The 23,218-nt window shown below is 37.9% G+C and overlaps 1 protein-coding gene across 3 annotated transcripts in view; it reads right to left on the bottom strand.

Moving 5' to 3' along the window:
• PDLIM5 (PDZ and LIM domain 5) overlaps window positions 1-23,218 on the bottom strand; it is a 172,486-nt gene that overhangs the window by 29,278 nt on the left and 119,990 nt on the right. For all 3 annotated transcript variants that reach the window (XM_070758000.1, XM_070758001.1, XM_070758003.1), the window contains one exon: window positions 7,556-7,719. In XM_070758000.1, the coding sequence (XP_070614101.1) occupies window positions 7,556-7,719 (164 nt within the window). The remainder of the gene's footprint in view (window positions 1-7,555; window positions 7,720-23,218) is intronic.

The following is a 23,218-nucleotide window of genomic DNA, read 5'->3' on the forward strand; positions in this document are numbered from 1 at the left end:
TTCCCATAATCCCACCTAGGTTACGGTTTATCTTACATTCCCCACACCCACAAGTTTATCACGAGAACCAGTCCGTGTGCAGGGGCTTATCAACTTCCTCTCCTCTTCAGTTGAGGCAGAACAAACGGTGGCCTTGGCTTGGAGAAAGGAATCTTTGGTTGTGTCTAGTAACTTTCTCGTCTGACTACTCACTACCCCTCCCATCCCCCCTTGTGTTGTAACTCCAACTTCGGCTTGACAGGATCATTGTTAGTAGGAAGAAAACGAGGTGGCACATATTAACCAACTCCATTTACATCTGATGTGGGAGGAGTTGTAAGTTGTGAGAAAGAAGAGCATTTCAAAACTCGCATTCCAAATAAAAATGTCTTAAATTGCCTCTGCAAGATACTAGACCTGAATACACACCTCTTTAAAACCCATTTAACCACCACATACAGGTGCTTTTGTATCAGTGGCTTCACATCTCATGATTTAGCCAAAGGTGAATAAAAATAGACTAGACCTCATGAGCAACAGGTAAGGCTTTCCATATGTTTGCAGCTCTTTCTCTGTGCAAAATGACAGATGGATTTTGTACATGAGTAAAGCAGGTTTTTAATTATAGAAACATAGAAGATTGACGGCAGAAAAAGACCTCATGGTCCATCTAGTCTGCCCTTATACTATTTTCTGTATTTTATCTTAGGATGGATCTATGTTTATCCCAGGCATGTTTAAATTCAGTTACTGTGGATTTATCTACCACGTCTGCTGGAAGTTTGTTCCAAGGATCTACTACTCTTTCAGTAAAATAATATTTTCTCATGTTGCTTTTGATCTTTCCCCCAACTAACTTCAGATTGTGTCCCCTTGTTCTTGTGTTCACTTTCCTATTGAAAACACTTTCCTCCTGGACCTTATTTAACCCTTTCACATATTTAAATGTTTCGATCATGTCCCCCCTTTTCCTTCTGTCCTCCAGACTATACAGATTGAGTTCATGAAGTCTTTCCTGATACGTTTTATGCTTAAGACCTAGCCATGATTTTGTTATCTACAAGTTGAAACAAAACCACTTCCACTATCCGGGGCCACCTGTGAAAACCTATCAACTGCATTTTCTGGTGGGAAGAGCGTTGCATAATCATAATTGTATTTTGCATAGGGAAAAGAAAAGAAAGATATATTTATTCTGTTCCACAATGCTTACAACAGGTTAGCATCTCACTTCACAAGGAAATGTCCCAGCTTCCACAGGTGATGTTTACGAAGGGCTTTGGTGTGGTTTGAGAACAGTTGGCTTGGCTACACTGGAATTCACATTCGTTAACCTGTCACAGCCTGTGGTATGCCAAAACAATTTAGTATTATTAATACTGGGCTGTTTATTTGTCAGGAACAAACCCCTCTGATGTTGCTATTGAACTTTACATGTACTTTTATTTAAATTAATGTCCTGCTCAGTTTCACAATACAGCAAATGCATGCTGCTGGGCTATGACAAAACAAAGATTTGATGATGATGATGGAATACAGCAAACAATCTTTGTAAAAATCAAGTCAAAATCAAATCTGCCAATGTTGTACGGGTTTTAATCCCATGAATCTAACTATGAAGTGCAGAATTCTAGCAAAATAGCTCTAGTTTGCCACCCTTGTGGTCTTCTCAACTGTGCACTTTTTAAAAAATTTATTGAATGAATTACAAAATCTATATATAAAAGACCAGCCCCACAGTGCCATCCTAATTTTTTAAAAATGCTGATCAGCCTCATATAAATTATAACTTCAGATCGTGCAGAATGCAGCTGCGAGAGCAATCATGGGCTTCCCAAGGTATGCCCATGTCACACCAACACTCCGCAGTCTGCATTGGTTGCCGATCAATTTCCGGTCACAATTCAAAGTGTTGGTTATGACCTATAAAGCCCTTCATGGCATTGGACCAGAATATCTCAGGGACCGCCTTCTGCCGCATGAATTCCAGCGACCAGTTAGGTCCCACAGAGTTGGCCTTCTCCAGGTCCCGTCGACTAAACAATGTCGTTTGGCGGGACCCACGGGAGGAGCCTTCTCTGTGGCGGCCCCGACTCTCTGGAACCAGCTCCCCCCAGAGATTAGAACTGCCCCCACCCTCCTTGTCTTTTGTAAACTCCTCAAAACCCACCTTTGTCATCAGGCATGGGGGAACTGAGATATCTCCCCCAGGCCTATACAATTTATGTATGGTATGTTTGTACGTATGTCTGCTTAATGGGGTTTTAAAAATATTTTAAATTGTAAATTATTAGATTTGTTATTAACTGTTTTATTGTGTTGTGAGCCTTCTCCGGGTCCCGTCGACTAAATAATGTCATTTGGCGGGACCCTGGAGAATAACCTTCTCTGTGGTGGTCCCGACCCTCTGGAACCAGCTCCCCCTGGAGATTAGAACTGCCCCCACCCTCCTTGCTTTTCGTAAAGTTCTTAAGACCCATCTCTGCCGTCAGGCATGGGGGAACTGAGACATCTCCTCCTTGCCTATACAGTTTATATATGGTATGTTTGTGTGTATGTTTGCTTTTAATAATGGAGTTTTTAGCCTTTTTAAATTGTTAGATTTGTTCTTACATTGTTTTTGTTATTGTTGTGAGCCGCCCTGAGTCTATGAAGAGGGTCGGCATACAAATCTAATTAATAATAATAATAATAATAATAATAATAATAATAATAATAATAATAATATAAGCATTTTGGACATTTTAAAAAAGGGAGATAGTTCATTACATTATTTGGAAATGGTCCCATTTTTCCATTAAAAAAAATAAAGATAAGTAGAATCATTATTCATATATTGGACCAGTTACAAGAAAAATCATATCCGTTTGCATCCAGATAAATAGATGTTATATTTTGGACTATATTATGCTGGCTGTCCTGTGATGAATGAGCAACATCTAGTCTTTCAAGATGGTTGTGATTTTGCCCAAAGATGTTGCCCACCCTTGTGTCAAGTAACACCCTCTTCACTGCTCTGCAGCACATTTAGTCCTGCATCAATTGACACTTCAAAGCAGCAACTTGTTAAGTCTAATCATTGTTCTGATTTCACTAATTGGTCCAGGCATATAAACAGCATGTAGAATTCCCACATTATTGGATAGTTTCACGTCTACAGTATTATTTATAAGCAATTTAAAGTTCTGCCAAGTTGTATATTAATGGTTTTGCAAGAATTCTGGGATCGGAAGATCTCCATATAAAGCAATTTAAAAATAAAGGTCTTAAAATATGTCAAGGAATGCTTTTTATAATCTTAATAGGAAAGCAATGACCAAATGCTGGAACTTGAATAAACGCTGTGGTTCTTTATTTAGTTTTGAAATACAGTGGTACCTCTACTTATGAACTTAATTCGTTCTGTGACCAGGTTCTTAAGTAGAAAAGTTTGTAAGAAGAAGCCATTTTTCCCATAGAAAAGCAAATAATGTGTGTGATTGGGGAAACCACAGGGTGAGTGGAGGCCCTGTTTCCTCCCAGGAGATTCCTAGAGAGGCCCCACAGAGGCTTCTCCCTGCCTTTTCCGGCCCTGTTTCCTCCCAGGGGATTCTTAGAAAGGCCCCATGGAGGCTTCTCCCTGCCTTTTCCGGCCCTGTTTCCTCCCAGGAGATTCTTAGAAAGGCCCCATGGAGGCTTGGAGGCTTCTCCCTGCCTTTTCCGGCCCTGTTTCCTTCCAGGAGATTCCTAGAGAGGCCCCACGGAGGCTTCTCCCTGCCTTTTCCGGTCCTGTTTCCTCTCAGGAGATTCTTAGAAAGGCCCCATAGAGGCTTCTCCCTGCCTTTTCCGGTTACAGTTTCGGCGGCTCAGGTTAGTAAGTGGAAAATGGTTCTTGAGAAGAGGCAAAAAAATCTTGAACACCCGGTTCTTATCTAGAAAAGTTTGTAAGTAGAGGCATTCATAGGTAGAGGTACCGCTGTATTTGGTTTGCATTGAGCCAGGTACTGTCCAATATTTGCAGTGGCATGGAAAAGTAGTTGCTTTTCAAAAGAGGGAAAACTTTGAAAGTCCACTTTATAAAAATATGTGTTTGTCGGGTTGTTACAGCGGATCTGGTGCCTGGAGACAACATAAGATGGTGCTTATAGATAGAAGAGAATATTTGTAGTTCAGGATTCAACTGAGCTGAAACTGCTTACCACCGTGAGATGGATAGCTACACAAAATAATTACATAAATAAATAATCTTTTTTAAAGCCTGCCAAGAAGAAATGCATTCTTTTCAGAGCACCCCAATACCTATCACTTCAGCCTGCTATATAGAGGCCAAACTTAATTCCAGTTATAATCCGATTCTCAAATTCTGGTAAATTTCAGGAGAAACGTGGTTATCACTTAGCATCAATGCAGCCAAAACATCTTTTAAAGCAATAAAAGTGAATAACTAATGATGGAAAGGAAAGCAATCAGTATCACATGCCTATATTATACTCTTAATGTTCAGCCAAACACAGATTTGTCTGCTCTAAACATTCTTATGCTTTTTATTATTTTTTTCAGTTTAAAAGGCAAGTATTAGTATTTTTAGTATTTTTTTCAGTTTAAAAGGCAAGTATTAGTATTTTTAGTATTTTTTTCAGTTTAAAAGGCAAGTATTAGTATTTTTAGTATTTTTTTCAGTTTAAAAGGCAGGTATTAGTATTTTTAGTATTTTTTTCAGTTTAAAAGGCAAGCTTTCCCAAACCAAATGTGATTGCTTGGGAATTGTTTAATTCCATTAAACGAAGTAGTAAAACAAATGAAAGAACTTCAGCAGAAATATAAATTACAAGCAATGAGATTCATGAGAAACTTTAAAAAAAAACACAACAACCCAAATTTTGAAATATTGCCTGTGTTATAAAATACATGAGGTTATACACATACTTCTGCCACCATCCAGAATACCTTGCAGGTTAAACATTAAAAATCATTTCTGTTAAATGTACCATTAAAAAAAGAACATAGTGCACTCAAAAGATAGAGTTGTCCTCTAAAAGTTAACCCCCATTTCATTTCCCATTAGAAAGAGAGAGAAAAAAGAAAACCATTCAAGAAAGTACAAATGCAGTGATTTATCGCCACCTCAAGGTACTTTGAGGTATCACACCTCCCAATCCTCCCAAAATTATTGTCAAACGGGCCACACATTTAAATTAAACATACATTTTTGACAACTAGAAATCATTACAAATTCTTCCCCTATCTATATATATGACTTTTTTTTAAAAAAAAGCATCCATTCACAAATATTGAATTTAATTACTTTAAATGGATGGGTGGATGGATGGATGGATGGTGGAAGTTTGTTCCAAGGATCTACTATTATTTTACTGAAAGAGTAGTAGATGCTTGGAACAAACTTCCAGCAGACGTGGTTGGTAAATCCACAGTAACTGAATTTAAACATGCCTGGGATAAACATATATCCATCCTAAGATAAAATACAGGAAATAGTATAAGGGCAGACTGGATGGATCATGAGGTCTTTTTCTGCCGTCAGTCTTCTATGTTTCTAGGATGGATGGATGGATGGATGGATGGATGGATGGATGGACTTGGAACCTCTCTTTTCTGCAGCACATGCCATACAAAGTATTTCCACTTTCCATTTTTCCCTACAACAGTCACTCTGTGAGGTTAGTTGGATTGACAGATTGACTGGTCCAAATAATACCTAGTGAATTTTAATGTCTAAAGTAAATTGGAATTTGGGATTTGCCTATGCAAGTTCAAAACCTTAACTGAATCTCTTTACAACCGGAACAGTTCTAAACAGATTAAAAATAGGAGTAAATTAATATTTTTTTAAAGTAATTTGGAAGGTCTTTCTTCTTTTAGTATGAAGCAGAGAGAATTCAGAATAGTTCTCTGCCAAATTTTGTCCTCTACAAAAGGGGAGTTTTGAGGAGAAGGGATGGGACCATTGGTTTAATCTTTGTCCTCAGAGGAGAAAATATTTTAAAAATCACAGTGGAGAGAACAAAAAAACATGGTAGCGATTAACAACCACAGTGATTTACTTAAATGCAGTAAAATGGTGATGACTTGCTTTATGACTGCAGAGTTTACTATGGAAATTCTGGTCCAAACTGCGGTTGTAAGTCAAGAACCACCTGCTTAGCTTAACAACCTATCGTTTTCTTTTCTTATTAGATTTTAGCAGCACAATCCAATATGTTTTCACTTGAAATTTGCCACCGAGTTAATGAAGTCAACCTTTTAATAAGTTTGCTTTGTTGCTGCGTTATTGCAGCCTAAGGAAAAACAAATGGAAAATCTGAAAACTGCTAATATGTTGGTTTTAGAATTACCAAATTGCTATGTGCGCAAGTGTGTGTTCTACCTACAGATGATCATAAAGGGGAGGAGGGAAACAAGCATTACAAACTTAGTTTTTAGTGTAATGGTGCCCTATTTAGTTATTTCTTTCTTTAATCTAATTCTAGACTGCGGTCTTATGTTGAAGCACAATAAAGTTCATGGAGCTCAACAGAATGGGGAAAAAAATGATTAAAACACAACAGCACGAAATTACTGTTGCTTTAAAACCTTCACTGTATACTGTACTGAATTCAGGGTGGAGAAAAATCAATTCATACCTAACATTCTTAGAGCGAAAGTATATATAAGTCTAAAATTTTGAAATACCAAAGGAGACAATGCTCATATCGCTGAAAAGTCAAACTTAGAAGAGTTATTTCCTATATAATGCTCTACAAGTGACAGCACAAGCAGCAAGATTATTGTGAAAATGAAAATGTTTTTTTATATAAATACAAAGAAATCTAGCAAGTTTTTAAAAAAACCATATTAATTATCCTATATGCCAGTCTGGTTACCTTATTTGCAAACAGCTTAGTAGTTAATGGCATACATTGCTCCTGGTCTGGCCCTCTGGTGCCCTGGAAAATAGTGTGACCCCCTCCTCTCTTAAGGAAGTGTCCATTCGCAAAGCTTTCCAGACCAGCTTTCAAGTTGCCATAAACAGGAGGGGGGAGAACTTATGGAACTTGGTTTGGCTGCCTCAACCGAAAGTATATTCCATACATGCCTTTCTCCAGACTGTATCCAAGGTTACCGGAGTCAGCAGGAGGGATAGAATAGAATAGAATAGAATTTTATTGGCCAAATGTGATTGGTCACACAAGGAATTTGTCTTGGTGCATATGCTCTTAGCGTACATAAATGAAAAAGATACATTTGTCAAGAATCATGTGGTACAACACTTAATGATTGTCATAGGGGTCAAATAAGCAATGAAGAAACAATATTAATAAAAATATTAGGTAAAAGCAACAAGTGACAGTCATACAGTCCTAAGTGGGAGGAAAAGGGTGATATGAACGATGAGAAAAACTAGTAGAAATAGAAGTGCAGATTTAGTGAAAAGTCTGTGGGTCACAAACTAAGATCAGGGAGTGAACTTAGTTTGTGACCCACCACGTCAGGCTAATTGGCGTAGGATTGGGAGGAGTATGTCAGGGTACAACTAACCTGGTTTTTGCTTGTGTAAAGTTAGTAACTAAACTAAAACCTTCAATAACCTTCAATTTACCTGGTTGCTTAGAAGACTCCCAGCCTGAGGTTTTCTCAGCATATTGAGGTGCTGTGGGCTTGAATCCTGTTCCAGGTTCAGATGAAACAGGCCTACTGGCACCATTTTCTGGGTTTACAGCAGGAGCAGTACAAGTAGTGAATTGTGTGGGCTCCAAAGAATCGCTGTTGGAAGAAAAAAATATTAATTTAGCACAATCCCCATACAAGCACAAGGATCCAATAGAAACATAGAAACACAGAAGACTGACGGCAGAAAAAGATCTTGTGGTCCATCTAGTCTGCCCTTACACTGTTGCCTTGATTTTCGCGGGTTCGAACTTCGCGAAACGTCTATACCACGGTTTTTCAAAAATATTAATTAAAAAATACTTTGCGGTTTTTTCCCCTATACCACGGTTTTTCCCGCCCGATGACGTCATATGTCATTGCCAAACTTTCATCTGCCTTTAAAAAACATTTTTTATAATAAACTTTAATAAATAAACATGGTGAGTAATAATCTAAATGGTTGCTAAGGGAATGGGAAATTGTAATTTAGGGGTTTAAAGTGTTGAGGGAAGGCTTGGGATACTGTTCATAGCCAAAAATAGTGTATTTACTTCCACATCTCTACTTCGCGGAAATTCGACTTTCGCGGGCAGTCTTGGAACGCATCCCCCGTGAAAATTGAGGGAACACTGTATACTATTTCCTGTATTTTATCTTAGGATGGATATATATTTATCCCAGGCATGTTTAAATTCAGTTATTTTATATAAATACAATGAAAATGTTCTTTTATATAAATATAAAGAAAGTTATTTTTAATTATTAGTAGAAACACTGCTCCTCAATTTTGCATTCATGGCTACAAATCTCATAGGGCACCTTATTCTATAGCATAATGTGAACTATGTTTCAGATAGCTGAATCATTAACTGCAATTTATAAAGATCTCATTTAAAGTTGGTGTCTTTTGATTTGTATTAACAAGACCACAAATTCTGAGCTTACAATTAAGGTTAACACATGCTCGTGTGAGAACATTCCAATCGTTTTTGACAATAAATATGGTGGCATTTCTTCAAAGTCCAGAAGATTCATTTTCACAGTATATAAAACAAAGTTTAGATATTATGAATATAATGGTCTCCTAGTCCATGTGCTCATATTACACTTTCTTTAAAATAAGGAAGGCCAAACCAAGCCTATAACATTTGTAATTAATGTTATAAATAAATGTTTATATAACATTATAAATGCTATAAATGAATGTTATAAATGAACTTTTTGTTCATTTATTCCACCTCAAAGATTGATTCTCGCTATTAGTGCAGCCAGAATTATATTTTACAAATTGCATTTAATATCCGTCATTTATCTGATGAAAATTTCAGTTCAGCAAATATGAAATTTAACAAGCCTTAAAGCAAGAAAATACTATGTGTATCGTATACATAACTGGTAAGATCTACTGGTTTAGAAAAAGTGAGCAATTTAGGGGAAAAATAAGTTTACATTTTGGGAAAGGACAAGTTTTTCTTGGATTTAGTTCTAAGTTTGCATCCAGGTTAAGTCACTTTGGAAATTCTATATTTTCCCTATTAAAACATTGGTCTGATTTAGAAAATCTGCTTGAAAATATTCCAGAAGAAATAACTATATAAAGCATCCTCAAAGTACACATTATAATAATTAAAAGCATTTGGCTTGCTCTCTTGGGATCTTTTCTGTAGTTCTTGACTTACGATAACAACTGAGCCAAAATTCTGTTGTTAAGTTATTCTAATGAATAGATTGACAATGAAAATTAAAGATAAAGAAGACTGTGGATATTATAATGTATGGGGGGGGGGAGATTTATGAATGGTTAGAAAAAGAATATTCATAGATGATTAGTAACACCGATTAAAGTGGAAGAAAATAGAAAATTAAAGGTGGTTGGCTCAGATGACAAAATTAGGTAGTCAAGGAGCAGCATTAAGATAGTAGGAGATATATCTAGGAGAATACGGTATGTGATATATGTATAAATAAGGATAAAATAAGGATATTGAAAAAAATATAAGTCTAAGAATTTCATTGATTATTAAAAGTAGTTAGGAATATTTATTTATTTATTGATTGATTGATTGTTTGAATGAATGAATGAATGAATGAATGAATGGTTCGTTGATTGATTTATCTGATGCCCCTGTCCAAAGCCACAGGGCAGCTTACAACATATAAAAAGAGCAATAAAATACTATACAGTAAATCCTATTAAGTAAAATTAAATAAACTACTCTAAAATATGAGTTACCTGTCGGTTAAGCATACGATGAAATATGATTAGACTCACTCAAGAAAAGGACAAGAAAGAGGAAGTAGAGAAGGAAAGGAAGAAGAAGAGATAAAGGAAGAAAGAAAGTGGGAGAGAAGGAAAAAGAAGGTAGAGGGAAGAGAGAGAGAGTTAGAGAGGGAGGGGAGTGACATGAAATACGGGGGGAGAACAGACGGGTTACAAAAATATTAAAGATGCAAAATTAGGAAGTTTGTTTATGGTTTATTGAATGGAAATGTTATGATTTATAATATGTATCAATGCATATATGGAGAAAAATACTAAACAAAAACCCATATTTTTTATTTTATGTACATTGAGAGCATATGCACCAAGACAAATTCCTTGTGTGTCCAATCACACTTGGCCAATAAAAAATTCTATTCTATTCTATTCTAATGACTGCTGCTGTCTCTTTGTCCCCTCTGGTTTAAATGTATGTACTCTTCAGTAGGCTTCATGCCTACACTATCTGGGTTAAGATAAAATTGCTTTATCTTAACCTAGATATAACAGGTGCAAAAACTACTGAACAATACACACATTTAATGGAATTATAACAAGACATTAAGTAGTCCTTGACTTACAAGTGAGCACCATTTCTTTTGTTTTTAAGTAAGATGGTTAAGTGAGTTTTGTCTCATTTTGTGACCTGCCTTGACACGTTAACTGAATGTCTGCAGTTGTTAAATTAGGAACATGGTTTTTTAAGTGACTATGGCTTTCCCATTGAGCTTGTTTGTCTTAGGCTCGCGAGAAGTGGTCACATGACCCTGGGATTCTGAAACTGACATAAATATGAGTCAATTGCCAAGGGTCAGAATTTTGATCACACGATCGTGGGAATGCCGCAATGATTGTGAAAAAGTTCTTCTTTTTCAGTACCATTACAACTTTGAACAGACACTAAGTGAATGATTCCAAGGTGAGAACTATCTGTATTGCCAAAAACATTTAAAGGTGAGAAATTATTATTATTATTATTATTATTATTATTATTATTATTATTATTATTATTATTATCATTTATTAGATTTGTATGCCGCCCCTCTCTGTAGACTCGGGGTGGCTCACAACAGTAGAAACATAGAAACATAGAAGTCTGACGGCAGAAAAAGATCTCATGGTCCATCTAGTCTGCCCTTATACTATTTCCTGTATTCTATCTTAGGATGGATATATGTTTATCCCAGGCATGTTTAAATTCAGTTACTGTGGATTTATCTACCACGTCTGCTAGAAGTTTGTTCCAAGGATCTACTACTCTTTCAGTAAAATAATACTTTCTCATGTTGCTTTTGATCTTTAATAATAATAGTCAGTAACAACACAACAGTAATAACACAATATATAACAAATCTAATGATTAAAAGTCACTAAAAAAACCCTTATTAAAAAGAAAACAAACACAGAAACATCCCATACATAAACTGTATAGGCCCGGGGGAGATGTCTGAGTTCCCCCATGCCTGGCATGGGATAAATTTATTTATTTATTTATTTATTTATTTATTTATTCATTCATTCATTCATTCATTCATTCATTCATTCATTCATTCATTCATTAGATTTGTATGCCGCCCCTTTCCGTGGACTCGGGGCGGCTCACAACACAATAAAACAATTCATAAAAAATCTAATAATATACAATTTAAAATTTAAAATAGTTAAAAATGCCCATTTTTAAGCAGACATACCTACAAACATACCATACATAAATTATATAGGCCCGGGGGAGATGTTTCAATTCCCCCATGCCTGACAGCAAAGGTGGGTTTTGAGAAGTTTACGAAAGGCAAGGAGGGTAGGGGCAGTTCTAATCTCCGGGGGGGAGCTGGTTCCAGAGAGTCGGGGCAGCCACAAAGAAGGCTCTTCCCCTGGGGTCCGCCAACCAACATTGTTTAGTTGATGGGACCCGGAGAAGGCTGACTCTGTGGGACCTAACCGGTCGCTGGGATTCGTGGGTTTTAAGAAGTTTACGAAAGACAAGGAGGGTGAATTTATACAGAGAGATTACGTGAAAAGTGGAATTAGCCATGCTAGTAAAGCTAAACTCTTAGGCATGAAACTAGAAACTGTGGGCATTTTTTAAAGGGAGGAAAGGCTGAAATTTAGCCGAACAATTGGCTTCACATGAAACTTTTGATTTATGGCACACGCTATGCCTATTGAGGTTGGCAGGAGACCTTCTGTCAACATTTGCAGTAGACCTCACACACCAATAATATTGGAACTAGTTTCGTAAGGCGTTCGTTGCCAAAACAGAACATTTTGAGTTCCTGTGCCTGCACCCCCTCTGGCTTTCTTTCCAGGGTTAATCTTCATATTATGCTTAAGTAATCGTGGAAATGTTATCAATATGCAACATGATGGTATTTTTACAAGATCAGCTGCTTTCTGTAGAAGTTTGCTTTCTGATATAATTTGGTGCATTGCAGATTGATTAAACGGATCATGGTTTAAGGGAAGAAAAGAGCGTGAGAATTGGACATCTGTCATATACAGCAAAATGATACCACAGTTCACAGGAGGGTAACTGGATATATTTTTTAAAGTAAATCTATTTTCATCATTGTGAAAGAATTCAGGGAAGTAAGGAAGGGAAAGAGTGAGGAAGGAAGGAAGGAAGGAAGGAAGGAAGGAAGGAAGGAAGGAAGGAAGGAAGGAAGGAAGGAAGTTATCTTTTCTTCTATATTCAAAATATTTTGGAACTCAACAGGATTTTCATTTCAATTCCTATCTGGAACTTCAAGGCACCCATCAACCACTTGCAGTACGTTAATTAGAACTAAGGAGAAATTCCTGACAGTCAGAACGGCTGACCAGTGAAACAGCTTGCCTCCAGAAGTTGTGAATACCCTAGTTTTAAAGCAGATGTTGGATAACTATCTGTCTGAAATAGTGTAGGGTTTCCTGCCTAAGCAAGGGTTTGTACTAGAAGACCTCCAAGGTCCCTTCTAACTGTGTTGTGTTGTTGTTGTTGTTGTTGTTCTTCTTCTTCTTCTTGTTCTTTTTTCCCTTCTTCTTCTTTTTCTTACTACTACTACTACTACTACTACTACTACTACTATTAATATTAAATTATAACTATGTCTGGAATAAGCAAAAATATCATTAATGACATTTAATATTTATTTATTAGATTTGTATGCCGCCCCTCTCCGAACTTAGCTACAGTGACAAATTAGAGCAACAGAGACACCTAAGTCAAAGTTAATGAGATACATGAGAACTGAACCCTATCCCAGCTACTTTCCCATTTGCTTTATTTCCCCCAGGTAGAATTAAATTTATCGAACAGATAGTTTTCCAATTATTCCAAACAATATTTTTGTTATATTTCCCATTATCTTAAAGTATAATCTTCTTTCTAAAGATTTTAAAGGTTCCCTTTTAAAAAGATTTCTTTTTAAAAGGGATCAAAGAGACATCCTGTCACTTCTCAAATCTATTTATTTGACTTCTGCTGCCCAATCCCATAGGACTCAAGGCGATTTAAATCACTTTCTTTGTGCATTAAATTCAGGAATTAAGATCTAATACAACGCAAGACCGTATTGCTTTTCGGGCAAGACATTTTAAGATGGAAACATTTAGGTTGAACAGTGACTTAGATTCCAATTGTGAGATATTTAATTAAGATACAGAGGTGGGTTTGCTCCCTTCCACGGTATGTGGGCATGTGAGCATTGCACGCATGCATGCGGTGCTGAAAACCCAGCTTCTGTGCATGCGCAGAAACAAAAAAAGCTTCTGCATTTGCACACAAGCAAAAAACAAGATGGCAGCCCCTATGCCGCCAAGCCAGTTTGGGGGCGTGGCCAGCTGGCCATCGCTGCTGGTTGGTGAATGGGGGAAAATTCCCGCTACCGGTTCTATAGAAACCAACAGGAACTCACCTCTGGATAGATACCTCTTCCCTGCAAACTATCAAAAGCAATTTGTCCATTTTCAGAAAATAGACATCTGTTGGGGTGTACAATCAAAGAAACTGCCAACATTTCAGTAGGACCACCACTTTGGTTTTTATATGTCATAAATCTTCTAGGTTAGGCCCCCTGCCAAGAGGAATTGGCTTCCCCATATATAGGCTGGCCTGGAACTGGCCATGTTGCTGTATTTTTCCAAGTGAATGTTCCCAAAATTAGATGATTTCCAGAAATAAGTAGGTTGACATAAAAGCAAAATACTTAAAATGGAAAACTGATTCAATGACCTCTGCAAGCTAAAGACACACACAAAGCCATTACCCAATATGATTTGTGGGTTCTGATCAGTCTTGTTGTAAAGACTTTTCCTACACAAGTATTTTTAAAAGCTGGTGTCCAGGACACAAGTACCTAGGGTACTGTATCTAGCGCACAAGGATCTAATATACATCTAGGACGGGGGTGTCAATTTTGTTTTTATTGTTAGAGTTGGAAGGGACCATGCGGGTCATCAAGTCCAACCCCCTGCCTAAGCAGGAACCCTATAGCACCCTAGCCAAATGGCAGTCCAATTTCCTCTTAAAAATGTCCAGAGTATTGGAGTTCACAACGTCCGCTAGTAGGTTGTTCCACTGGTTGATCATTCTAACCGTCAGGAAGTTCTTCCTTATTTCCAGGTTGAATCGCTCCTTGGTCAGCTTCCAGCCGTTGTTCCTCGTCCGGCCCTCCGGTGCCCTGGAGAATAAAGTGATCCCCTCCTCTCTGTGGCAACCCCTCGTATACCTGTAGACTGCTATCATGTCCGCTCTGGCCCTCCTTTTCTCTAGGCTATCCATGCCCAGTTCCCGCAGTCTCTCTTCGTAAGTCTTGGTTTCTAGACCCCTGATCATCTTGGTTGCTCTTTTCTGCACCTTCTCCAGTTTCAATGTCTCTTTTGAAGTGTGGTGACGAGAACTGAACACAGTACTCCAGGTGTAGTCTGACCAGGGCGTAGTAGAGTGGTATTAAGACTTCCCTGGTCTTGGAGTGTATTCCCCTGTTCATGCAGCTAAGGATTGTATTTGATTTAATTGAGAGCCACATCAGGGTTGTGTTTGAACTTTGGAGCCAGAGTGGGCACCGTCCTTTGCTGTTTCTAGGGTGGGCCCGTAGGTCAGATCTAAGAACCCTATGGGCCAGATCTGGCGTGCAGGCCTTGGGTTTGATACCCCTGATCTAGTACAGTGGTACCTCATGATTCGAACCCCTCGTGATACGAACCCCTTGTGATACGAACCCGGGGTTCGAAATTTTTTTGCCTCTTCTTACAAACTTTTTTCGGCTTACGAACCTACCGCAGATCGCAAAATGGCACTCCGCTGGGCGCCGCCGCCCGGCTGTCACCTTTTAAAACAGCCGGGGGGCTTCTTGGCGTTCTCCCGAACCCGAACTTTTCGGGTTCGGGTTCCGGAGGCCACCGAGAAGCGCCCGGCTGTTTCAGAAGGTTACAGCTGGGTGGCGCCGCTCGGCGGAGTGCTGTTTTTGCGATCAGCGGCGCCGTTTTCGGCCGATCTGGAGGCTAGAAGGGAGGTGGGGAATCCCAATAGGGAATTCCATGGGCGGAGCTTTGACGTCACGAAGACATCTGACCGGGATTCCCCACCTTCTTTCTAGCCTCCAGATCGGCCAAAAACGCCGCCGCTGATTGCAAAAACGGCGCTCCGCCGAGTGGCGCCGCCCGGCTGTAACCTTCCGAAACAGCCAGGCGCTTCTCGGCGGCCTCCGGAACCTGAACCCAAACCCAAACTTACGAGTTCTGCGTTCAAGAGAACGCCGAGAAGCCCCCCGGCTGTTTCAGAAGGTGACAGCCGGGTGGCGGCGCTTCTCGGCGGCCTCCCGAACCCGAAAAGTTCGCGTTCGGGTTAATGCCGAGAAGCCCCCCGGCTAGGTTCGTAAGACGAGATATTACTGTATAAAGTATTCCTTTGGTTTTATTATTATTTTTAACTCATTTAACTTTCTCCCTTGGTTCACCTAGCCGATTTAAGGTCAGCCAAGTTCTCTTTTTAGTAGGTGTTATAGGTGTTTCTTCCCTTTATTTGTATCAGAGCAACTTACTCATCAAGGCATTGTGCGACCAAATATAGAAAGGTCAGGTTGTCTAATGCATTGTGTAACTAGAAAGTGTCCTAGAATTTCATATATTGGTATTTTTCTATTAGCCTTACAAAAATATTCTGACTCCTCTTAATAATAACTACCAAATTGAACAAAATCCATCATCTCTATACTCAAACTTCTGGGTGTCTTGTCCAATCTCTAGCATTAATGCACCATCGTTTACAAAATACCCAGACTAAAATGATCTTAGCAACACACATAGACATTTAAATATTCTAAGCATAGTGTAATCTCACCTATGCTTAGGATAAATTTATAAGAACAGGAAGGTGTCAGTTTCTTTTTCCAATGTTATAAGCCCATGAAGGATGAGAATTTTAATCAGATTCTAATATTCAATCTAAAAAGCATCTGAATTACAAAAGAGATTTTATCTTCAACTGCTGATAGCAAAAAATCTTTTCAACCAATTTTAGTCATTTTATAGAATTCCAATTTGAATTGTAAAGAAACACTGCCACTTAACATAATTATGAGAGTGAGCAGGTTGAACTTAAAAAGTTGAAAGATATCTCTGCTACTTAAAACCCACCTCTGCCGCCAGGCATGGGGGAATTGAGATACTCTTTCCCCCTAGGCCTTTACAATTTTATGCATGGTATGTATGTATGTATGTTTGGTTTTTATATTAATGGATTTTTAATCATTTCTAATACCAAATTATTACTGTACACTGTTTTATTGTCGCTGTTAGCCGCCCCGAGTCTCCGGAGAGGAGCAGCATACAAATCCAATAAATAAATAAATAAATATTGTCTTTTTTACTGTTGTTAGCCGCCCCGAGTCTACGGAGAGGGGCGGCATACAAATCTAATTAATAAATAAATAAATAATAAATAAATAAATAAATTATGGGTATGGGCACTCGCGCCTTTACAATTTTATGCATGGTATGTCTGTATGTATGTTTGGTTTTTATATTAATGGGTTTTTAATCGTTTTTAGTATTGGATTATTATTGTATGCTGTCTTATTATTACTGCTAGCCGCCCCGAGTCTCCGGAGAGGGGCGGCATACAAATCCAATAAATAAATAAATAAATAGATAAATATTCTCTTACTCAATATCATAGGAAAGTCACTGGTCTGGGAACCCTGATTTATCAAATGTGAGGCCATAGTGATAGGTCATAAAATGTCAGATTTTCCATGAAGAGTCACTCCTAAATGGCCATTGATTGAAGCCATCCAGATTTCTTCAATTTTAAGTGTTAATGTGGAATCAACTTTTGAACTGAAAATTAAGGCATGGTTTCACAGCTAAATAAAGCTAATTGTTATTTTTGAAACACTTTAATAAAATTTTAAAATATCCTCTGCTTTGCAATTTGTGGAATTTTAAACAAAGGAAACTATTCTTAAAATATAACCATTGTTTCACAATGTTTGTGGTTGTGAGAAAAATATTTGGAAAAATTGCCCAGATGTGGCAACATAAAAAAATGCTTAGTGCCAGACTCACAAAAAAACACAAAGATGAAATTATACAGAAGAGATTTGTATTTCTTTCCTTTTAAATAACTCTCCACTGTAAAATTCTAAAGATTAATGTTTATACTGCTAAAGGCAACATTGTTCTAGTAGAATCTAAAGAAAAAGAAAGAACGTATGAAAAAATAGAAGTGGGGAAGATAAATAAGAAGGCAAAATGACTCAACATTGTTTTGCTTCCTGTGTTGATAAAAGAGTTTGCAAAAGTCTGAAAATCTAAATAATTCAAAGCTATTAGGTCTTTTTCTCAGATACAGAGTGTTTTGGAAAAGCAGCTTTCTAACATCATTCCAAACAATAAACATATTTTTCTTTGTCTCGGTCTCTCTGTCTGTATATGAAATTAAAATTTTTGAGGATGCCAGTAGTTTCAAGCTTTATTGGATTTATATGCCGCCCCTCTCCGAAAACACGGGACGGCTAACAGCAATCATAAACAGTATACAATAATAATCCAATACTAAAAGCGAATTAAAAAACCCTTAATATACAAAACCAAACATACATGCAAACATACCATGCATACAATTGTAACGGCCTAGGGGGAGAAGAAATCTTAATTCCCCCATGCCTGGCGGCAGAGGTAGGTTTTAAGTAGCTTACGAAAGGCAAGGAGGGTGGGGGCAATTCTAATCTCTGGGGGGAGTTGGTTCCAGAGGGCCGGGGCCGCCACAGAGAAGGCTCTTCCCCTGGGTCCCGCCAATTATTTGTTATTAAATAAATAAATAAAATAAAAATAAAATACCTTTGGGGGGAAAAAAACAAAGAATTTTGGAATAGCCTGCAAAATGTTTAGGACTATTATTGAAAATCTTCAGAATGAACAAAAATCTTTGGAGCGATCTCAATCATGCAACCCAGACAAAAAGATCTAAGAATATTTCTGAGCTACAAGAATTAAGAAAAGAAAAGTGGAAGAAACAACTCCAAAAATAAGAATTTGGGGGTGGGGGGGCAGGGAGAGACAAGTTGACTGCAGAAAGTATATTATATAGATTGAAATGTTGAATAGATTGAAAACGTATGTGCTGTTTCCTGATCTTGATTCCACAAGCAACCGGCCATAAATAGTGGTTTACATTCAAATCTGTAGCAAGGTGTGATTAATTCTGTACCACATATCAATTTTCATCCACCTAGGGTTTTCTTGAAACAAGCATGGGTGTGCAAACTTTGTATGCAACAGTCATCTAAAAGGCATGCCAAATCCACAACTCTTGATGTTTTCTGGATGTGTCTACAGCAAAATTCAGGAAGAGTAAGCGAAGAATTGTTTCTCGGAGTCTTCAAAGATTCACTCAGTTCAAAGTAACCATCAAGGGGGAATACCAAACTGCAGAAGATATTGCTGCGGTCAGAAGCATATTATATGTGCTGTCAGAACACGGCAGATATAACCATTAGTTAAAAGCACAGGCTATAAAATTTATGTTTTGTTGATGTGTTGCTTTCATGGCAAACTTGCATTTTATGGTTGAAAATAGTTGCACTATTTTCTTATTCATTCACGTGTAGAAAAGGATTTTTATTCTTCCAAAGTTTTCTATATCTGTTAGGTCCCACAGAGTTGGTCTACTCCGGGTTCCGTCGACTAAACAATGTCGTCTGGCGGGACCCAGGGGAAGAGCCTTCTCTGTGGTGGCTCCGACCCTCTGGAACCAGCTCCCCCTAGAGATCAGGATTGCCCCCACCCTCCTTGCCTTTCGTAAACTTCTTAAAACCCACCTCTGCCATCAGGCATGGGGGAATTGAAACATCTCCCCCTTGCCCATGTAGTTTTTGTGTATGATTCGATTGTGTGTTGTTTTTAATATATTGGGGTTTCTTTTTTTGGACTTTTTAATCTAAAACTGTAACCTAGATTTTTAAATATTAGATGTGTTACTATGTATTGTTCTTCACCATTGTTGTGAGCCGCTCCGAGTCTGCGGAGAGGGGCGGCATATAAATCCAATAAATCTAATCTAATCTAATCTAATCTAATTGTTAAATACAGAGAGTAGCATTTTCATACATTATGAGCTAACTCAAAAGTAAAATGAACACAGAGTTGGGGGCGATCAGAGGCAAAGGTTTATGCTGAGAAAAAAAGAAAGGGGGGAGAGAGAAAGAAAGAAATAGAGAGAGAGAGAAAGAGAAAGAAAGAAAGAAAGAAAGAAAGAAAAAGAGAGAGAGAGAGAGAGAAAGGAAGGAAGAAAGAAAGAAAGAAAGAAAGAAAGATCACAAAAAGGTGACTTTCCACTGATATGGAAAAGATACAAAGGTTTTTAAATGTTCAAAAATAAGCTTTTACACGTTGACATTTAGATAACCTGAATAATTAATAAGTTGAATTAAATAAATAAATAAATACTTAGAAAGCATTTTCACAGTGAAATAATTCAAGTGTCCCAAAGGAACTAGTTTTATTATACACAATAAAATGAGTGAGCTGCATCTAAATCATCAACACTTCTACTTTGTTGGTTAAAATAAAAGTTGCCAGAAAAATTAGTTCTCATGTTATCATAGCTGTGGTCAGAAAATATGACACAAAGCAAAATGCACCACCCCACCAGGAAATGTGAAGCGTTTTATGGAGTAGGTGACAAATGTGTGAATAATCTTTTATTTGCTGTCCCGTTTCCCAACCATTGCAGTCAGACGAAGTCAGTAAATATCAGGGGAATAGGAGAAAACAAGGCCTCTGTTCTAAGAATACTTCTTTAGAACAACATGTGGTTTCCACGCTGGAGGAATTCTGCCAGGACCTCAATCCAGACCTATTGATTCCACTCTAGTAATATTTTCCCACCTTGGAGTTAACCGAAAGGTCATACTTTTTGAATAAGGGAAAATGGTTCTGTGCCATAAATCACATCATAAATTCAAAATGAGTTGGAAGACCACCACCGACCTAAAATTTCTTAAATTAACCTGATTTGAATAACGTGGCTGGTACCAGCAATGGACACGAGCCATTTATAAAACATCTTGCTATAATGACTGAAATGTTTTAGCAAAGTCTTAACGTTAAAATATGACTTTTTCTCTCCCACTCCATTCGTCCGATACAGATACTGTGCTAGTAGTGAGTGACTGCTACTCATGCATAAAAGTTTTAGTGTAAATAAAACCTTTCTTAGTTTTTTTTTTTAATGAAGAGCATAAGCAAAAAGAAAGGTATAACTTTTACTACAATAGTGTAAGTGGGATTGAAATTCAAAACAATCCAAAGAGAGAGTGAGTTAGATATCAGTATGAGGATGAAGGTAGAAGTGGCCCAGACAATTTACTACGCTTTTACTACCTCCATTTCCTTTGTGCATCCAAAACACTTGTAGATTTCCTGGAGGGCCTTGTGCTTTCCAGAAGTGGAGGTTTAATAATAGGAGTAATGAGAAGGGCGTCCAACAGAGAACGATAGCTACTATGATCTGGGAGTCTAGTAAGTATTTAAAGAGAAAATAGGAAAACTAGTTATCATAATGAAATAAATAATGAAATAAATAAAGCGCTATCCATGCTAAAACTGAAGGGGAAAACAGCCTCTTTCATTTTCTAGTACCTGGATACTAACATGTATTGCCAACCAACCAACCAACTAACCAACCAACCAACCAACCAACCAACCAACCAACCAACCAACCAACCAACCAACCAACCAACCAACCAACCAACCAACGTACATTACCAAATAAAGCTCCCTGGTCTTAGATAAAAGAATCTCTATCTCAGATCTTATTAAAACCTAACTAAATCTGCAAAAGTCTCCTCATCCTGTTGTTTATTACATACATGTTGTGGTTAGCTCTGGCCCAGCTCCTGCCCCAAGGACTGTGGATGTGGGGGAGACATCCATATGCTGCAGGCCTGTTTTGCCCCCGGTGGAATCTGATGATGAAGGCTCCTCTGACAAAGAAGACATGAGTGACAGGGAGCTCCTCCTTGGATTCAGAACAAGAGTTAATGATACAGCCACGCATGCAGAGAGCGATGCATAGGCAGCAACAACTGAGAGATTATTATCAAAGAAAATGAGGCCACCTGTGGTTGGGTGGGGCTGTGGTCATTAGTGAGGCTGCTATAAAGAGCAGCCTGTGGGTTTGGCCATTGTGGAGGATTATCTGATCTTTGTGTTTCGTGCCTGCTTTACTGACTTTGACTTTTTGTGTGCTGATTTCCCCCCCGCTTTGAAACTAAACCAGAGCAAAGTGTGTTTCACTTTGTGAAAGAAGGAGGACTGTGAATTGCCTCACACTGCAAGCTAAGTATCACAGAACTGATAAGGGACTTGTACAAATTGCCAGTTTGTTTGGAGACAAGTGCTCTTTGCTATACCAAAAGAGGGATTAGGTTAAGTGAATTTTCATGATAAAGAACATTGTTTTGAATTTTCAAACATGTGTGTGTCTGAAATTTGTACCTGTGCATTTTTGGGAGGATTCTACCAGAGAGCCCGACAGAACACATACATAAGTACATAAATGAAGAAATGTTCAATCTAAATGTATCTTGGCAGAATATATGACTATTTATGAAAATTATGAACTTGGAAATTATGTAGGATGACCTAATGACTTCATGAAATACTGCACTATTATTAAAACAGACAAAGAAAGCTTTAAGTTCAATTTAAAGCTTTCTTTCAATCCACAACATCTTCCAATTTCCCAAGCAAGCAACTCGTTGGTCCCTTGATGAAGCGCTAATTGGGACCAACCCCACTTAGCTTCGGAGACTGCCTAACTAGAATTATATGCCAACAGGATAATTCAGATTTCAGTAAAATTGATGTGTCAAAATTAGATGGTTGGGTCAAACAGTTATTTAAATTTCAAACACAGAAGCTGCTCAATTACCTTCTTATGAATTCATTTAAATAATTAAAATGATTCCCCATTACAACCTGATTATAACTCCTTTACAAAATCTAAAGGTTTGGAGTTTTTGTTCAGAGCAATCAATTCAGGATAAAATCAGAATTATCATAAAATCCTACTCGCTGGGATAGAAGAGGTCAGGTACACATGTACATATATGTGACAGATTATATTACTAGCTACAATTTTCAGTGGCTGGTACTGATGTTATCCAGCTTGGATAATGAACTATCTGAAATAAAACAACCAAGTTCTGAGAGAAGCAAGGACTCCTCAATTTTCTCTACTGTAAATCCAATTAATTGATCTATTCCAAGAAATAAGGGGGTAAATTGAGACTTAATCACATGATTAATTGAACTATTCCAAGAAAAAAAGGGGTTAAATTGAGATTCACCATATTTTTCGGTGGATAAGCCGTGCCTTTTTCCTCCCTAAAAGAGGCTGATAATTAGGGTGTGACTTATATTCTGATACCCCCCAGCCCTAACTAGCCTTTAACTATCTTTCCAGCTCTTACCTTGCAGGCTCTTTCACTGTTTCTCTCTGTGAAGAATGTTTTCCAAGACCTAAGTCTTTGCAGGGTTTGTTTCATTGCTCTAACTTGCTCTGAGTAAGTTTCTTTCCAGCCCTAACCAGGTGCTAACAATGTTCCCAGCTTTTATCCACTTGCAAGCTCTTTCATTGTTTCCCCAAGAATGTTTTCCAAACCCTGTCTTTGATTGTTTTTTTCATTGCTTTACTTGCTCCAGATTTTTCTTTCCAGCCCTAACCAGGTGCTATTAATGTTCCCAACCTCTTTCATTGTTACTCTCTGCAAAGAATGTTTTCCAAGCCCTAAGTCTTTGCAGGATTTTTTCCATTGGTCTACCTGCTCCAACTGTTTCTTTCCAGGTGCTAATGATGTTCCAAGCTCT

This window comes from Erythrolamprus reginae, chromosome 7, assembly GCF_031021105.1.
Source record: "Erythrolamprus reginae isolate rEryReg1 chromosome 7, rEryReg1.hap1, whole genome shotgun sequence".
Classification (NCBI taxonomy): domain Eukaryota; kingdom Metazoa; phylum Chordata; class Lepidosauria; order Squamata; family Dipsadidae; genus Erythrolamprus; species Erythrolamprus reginae.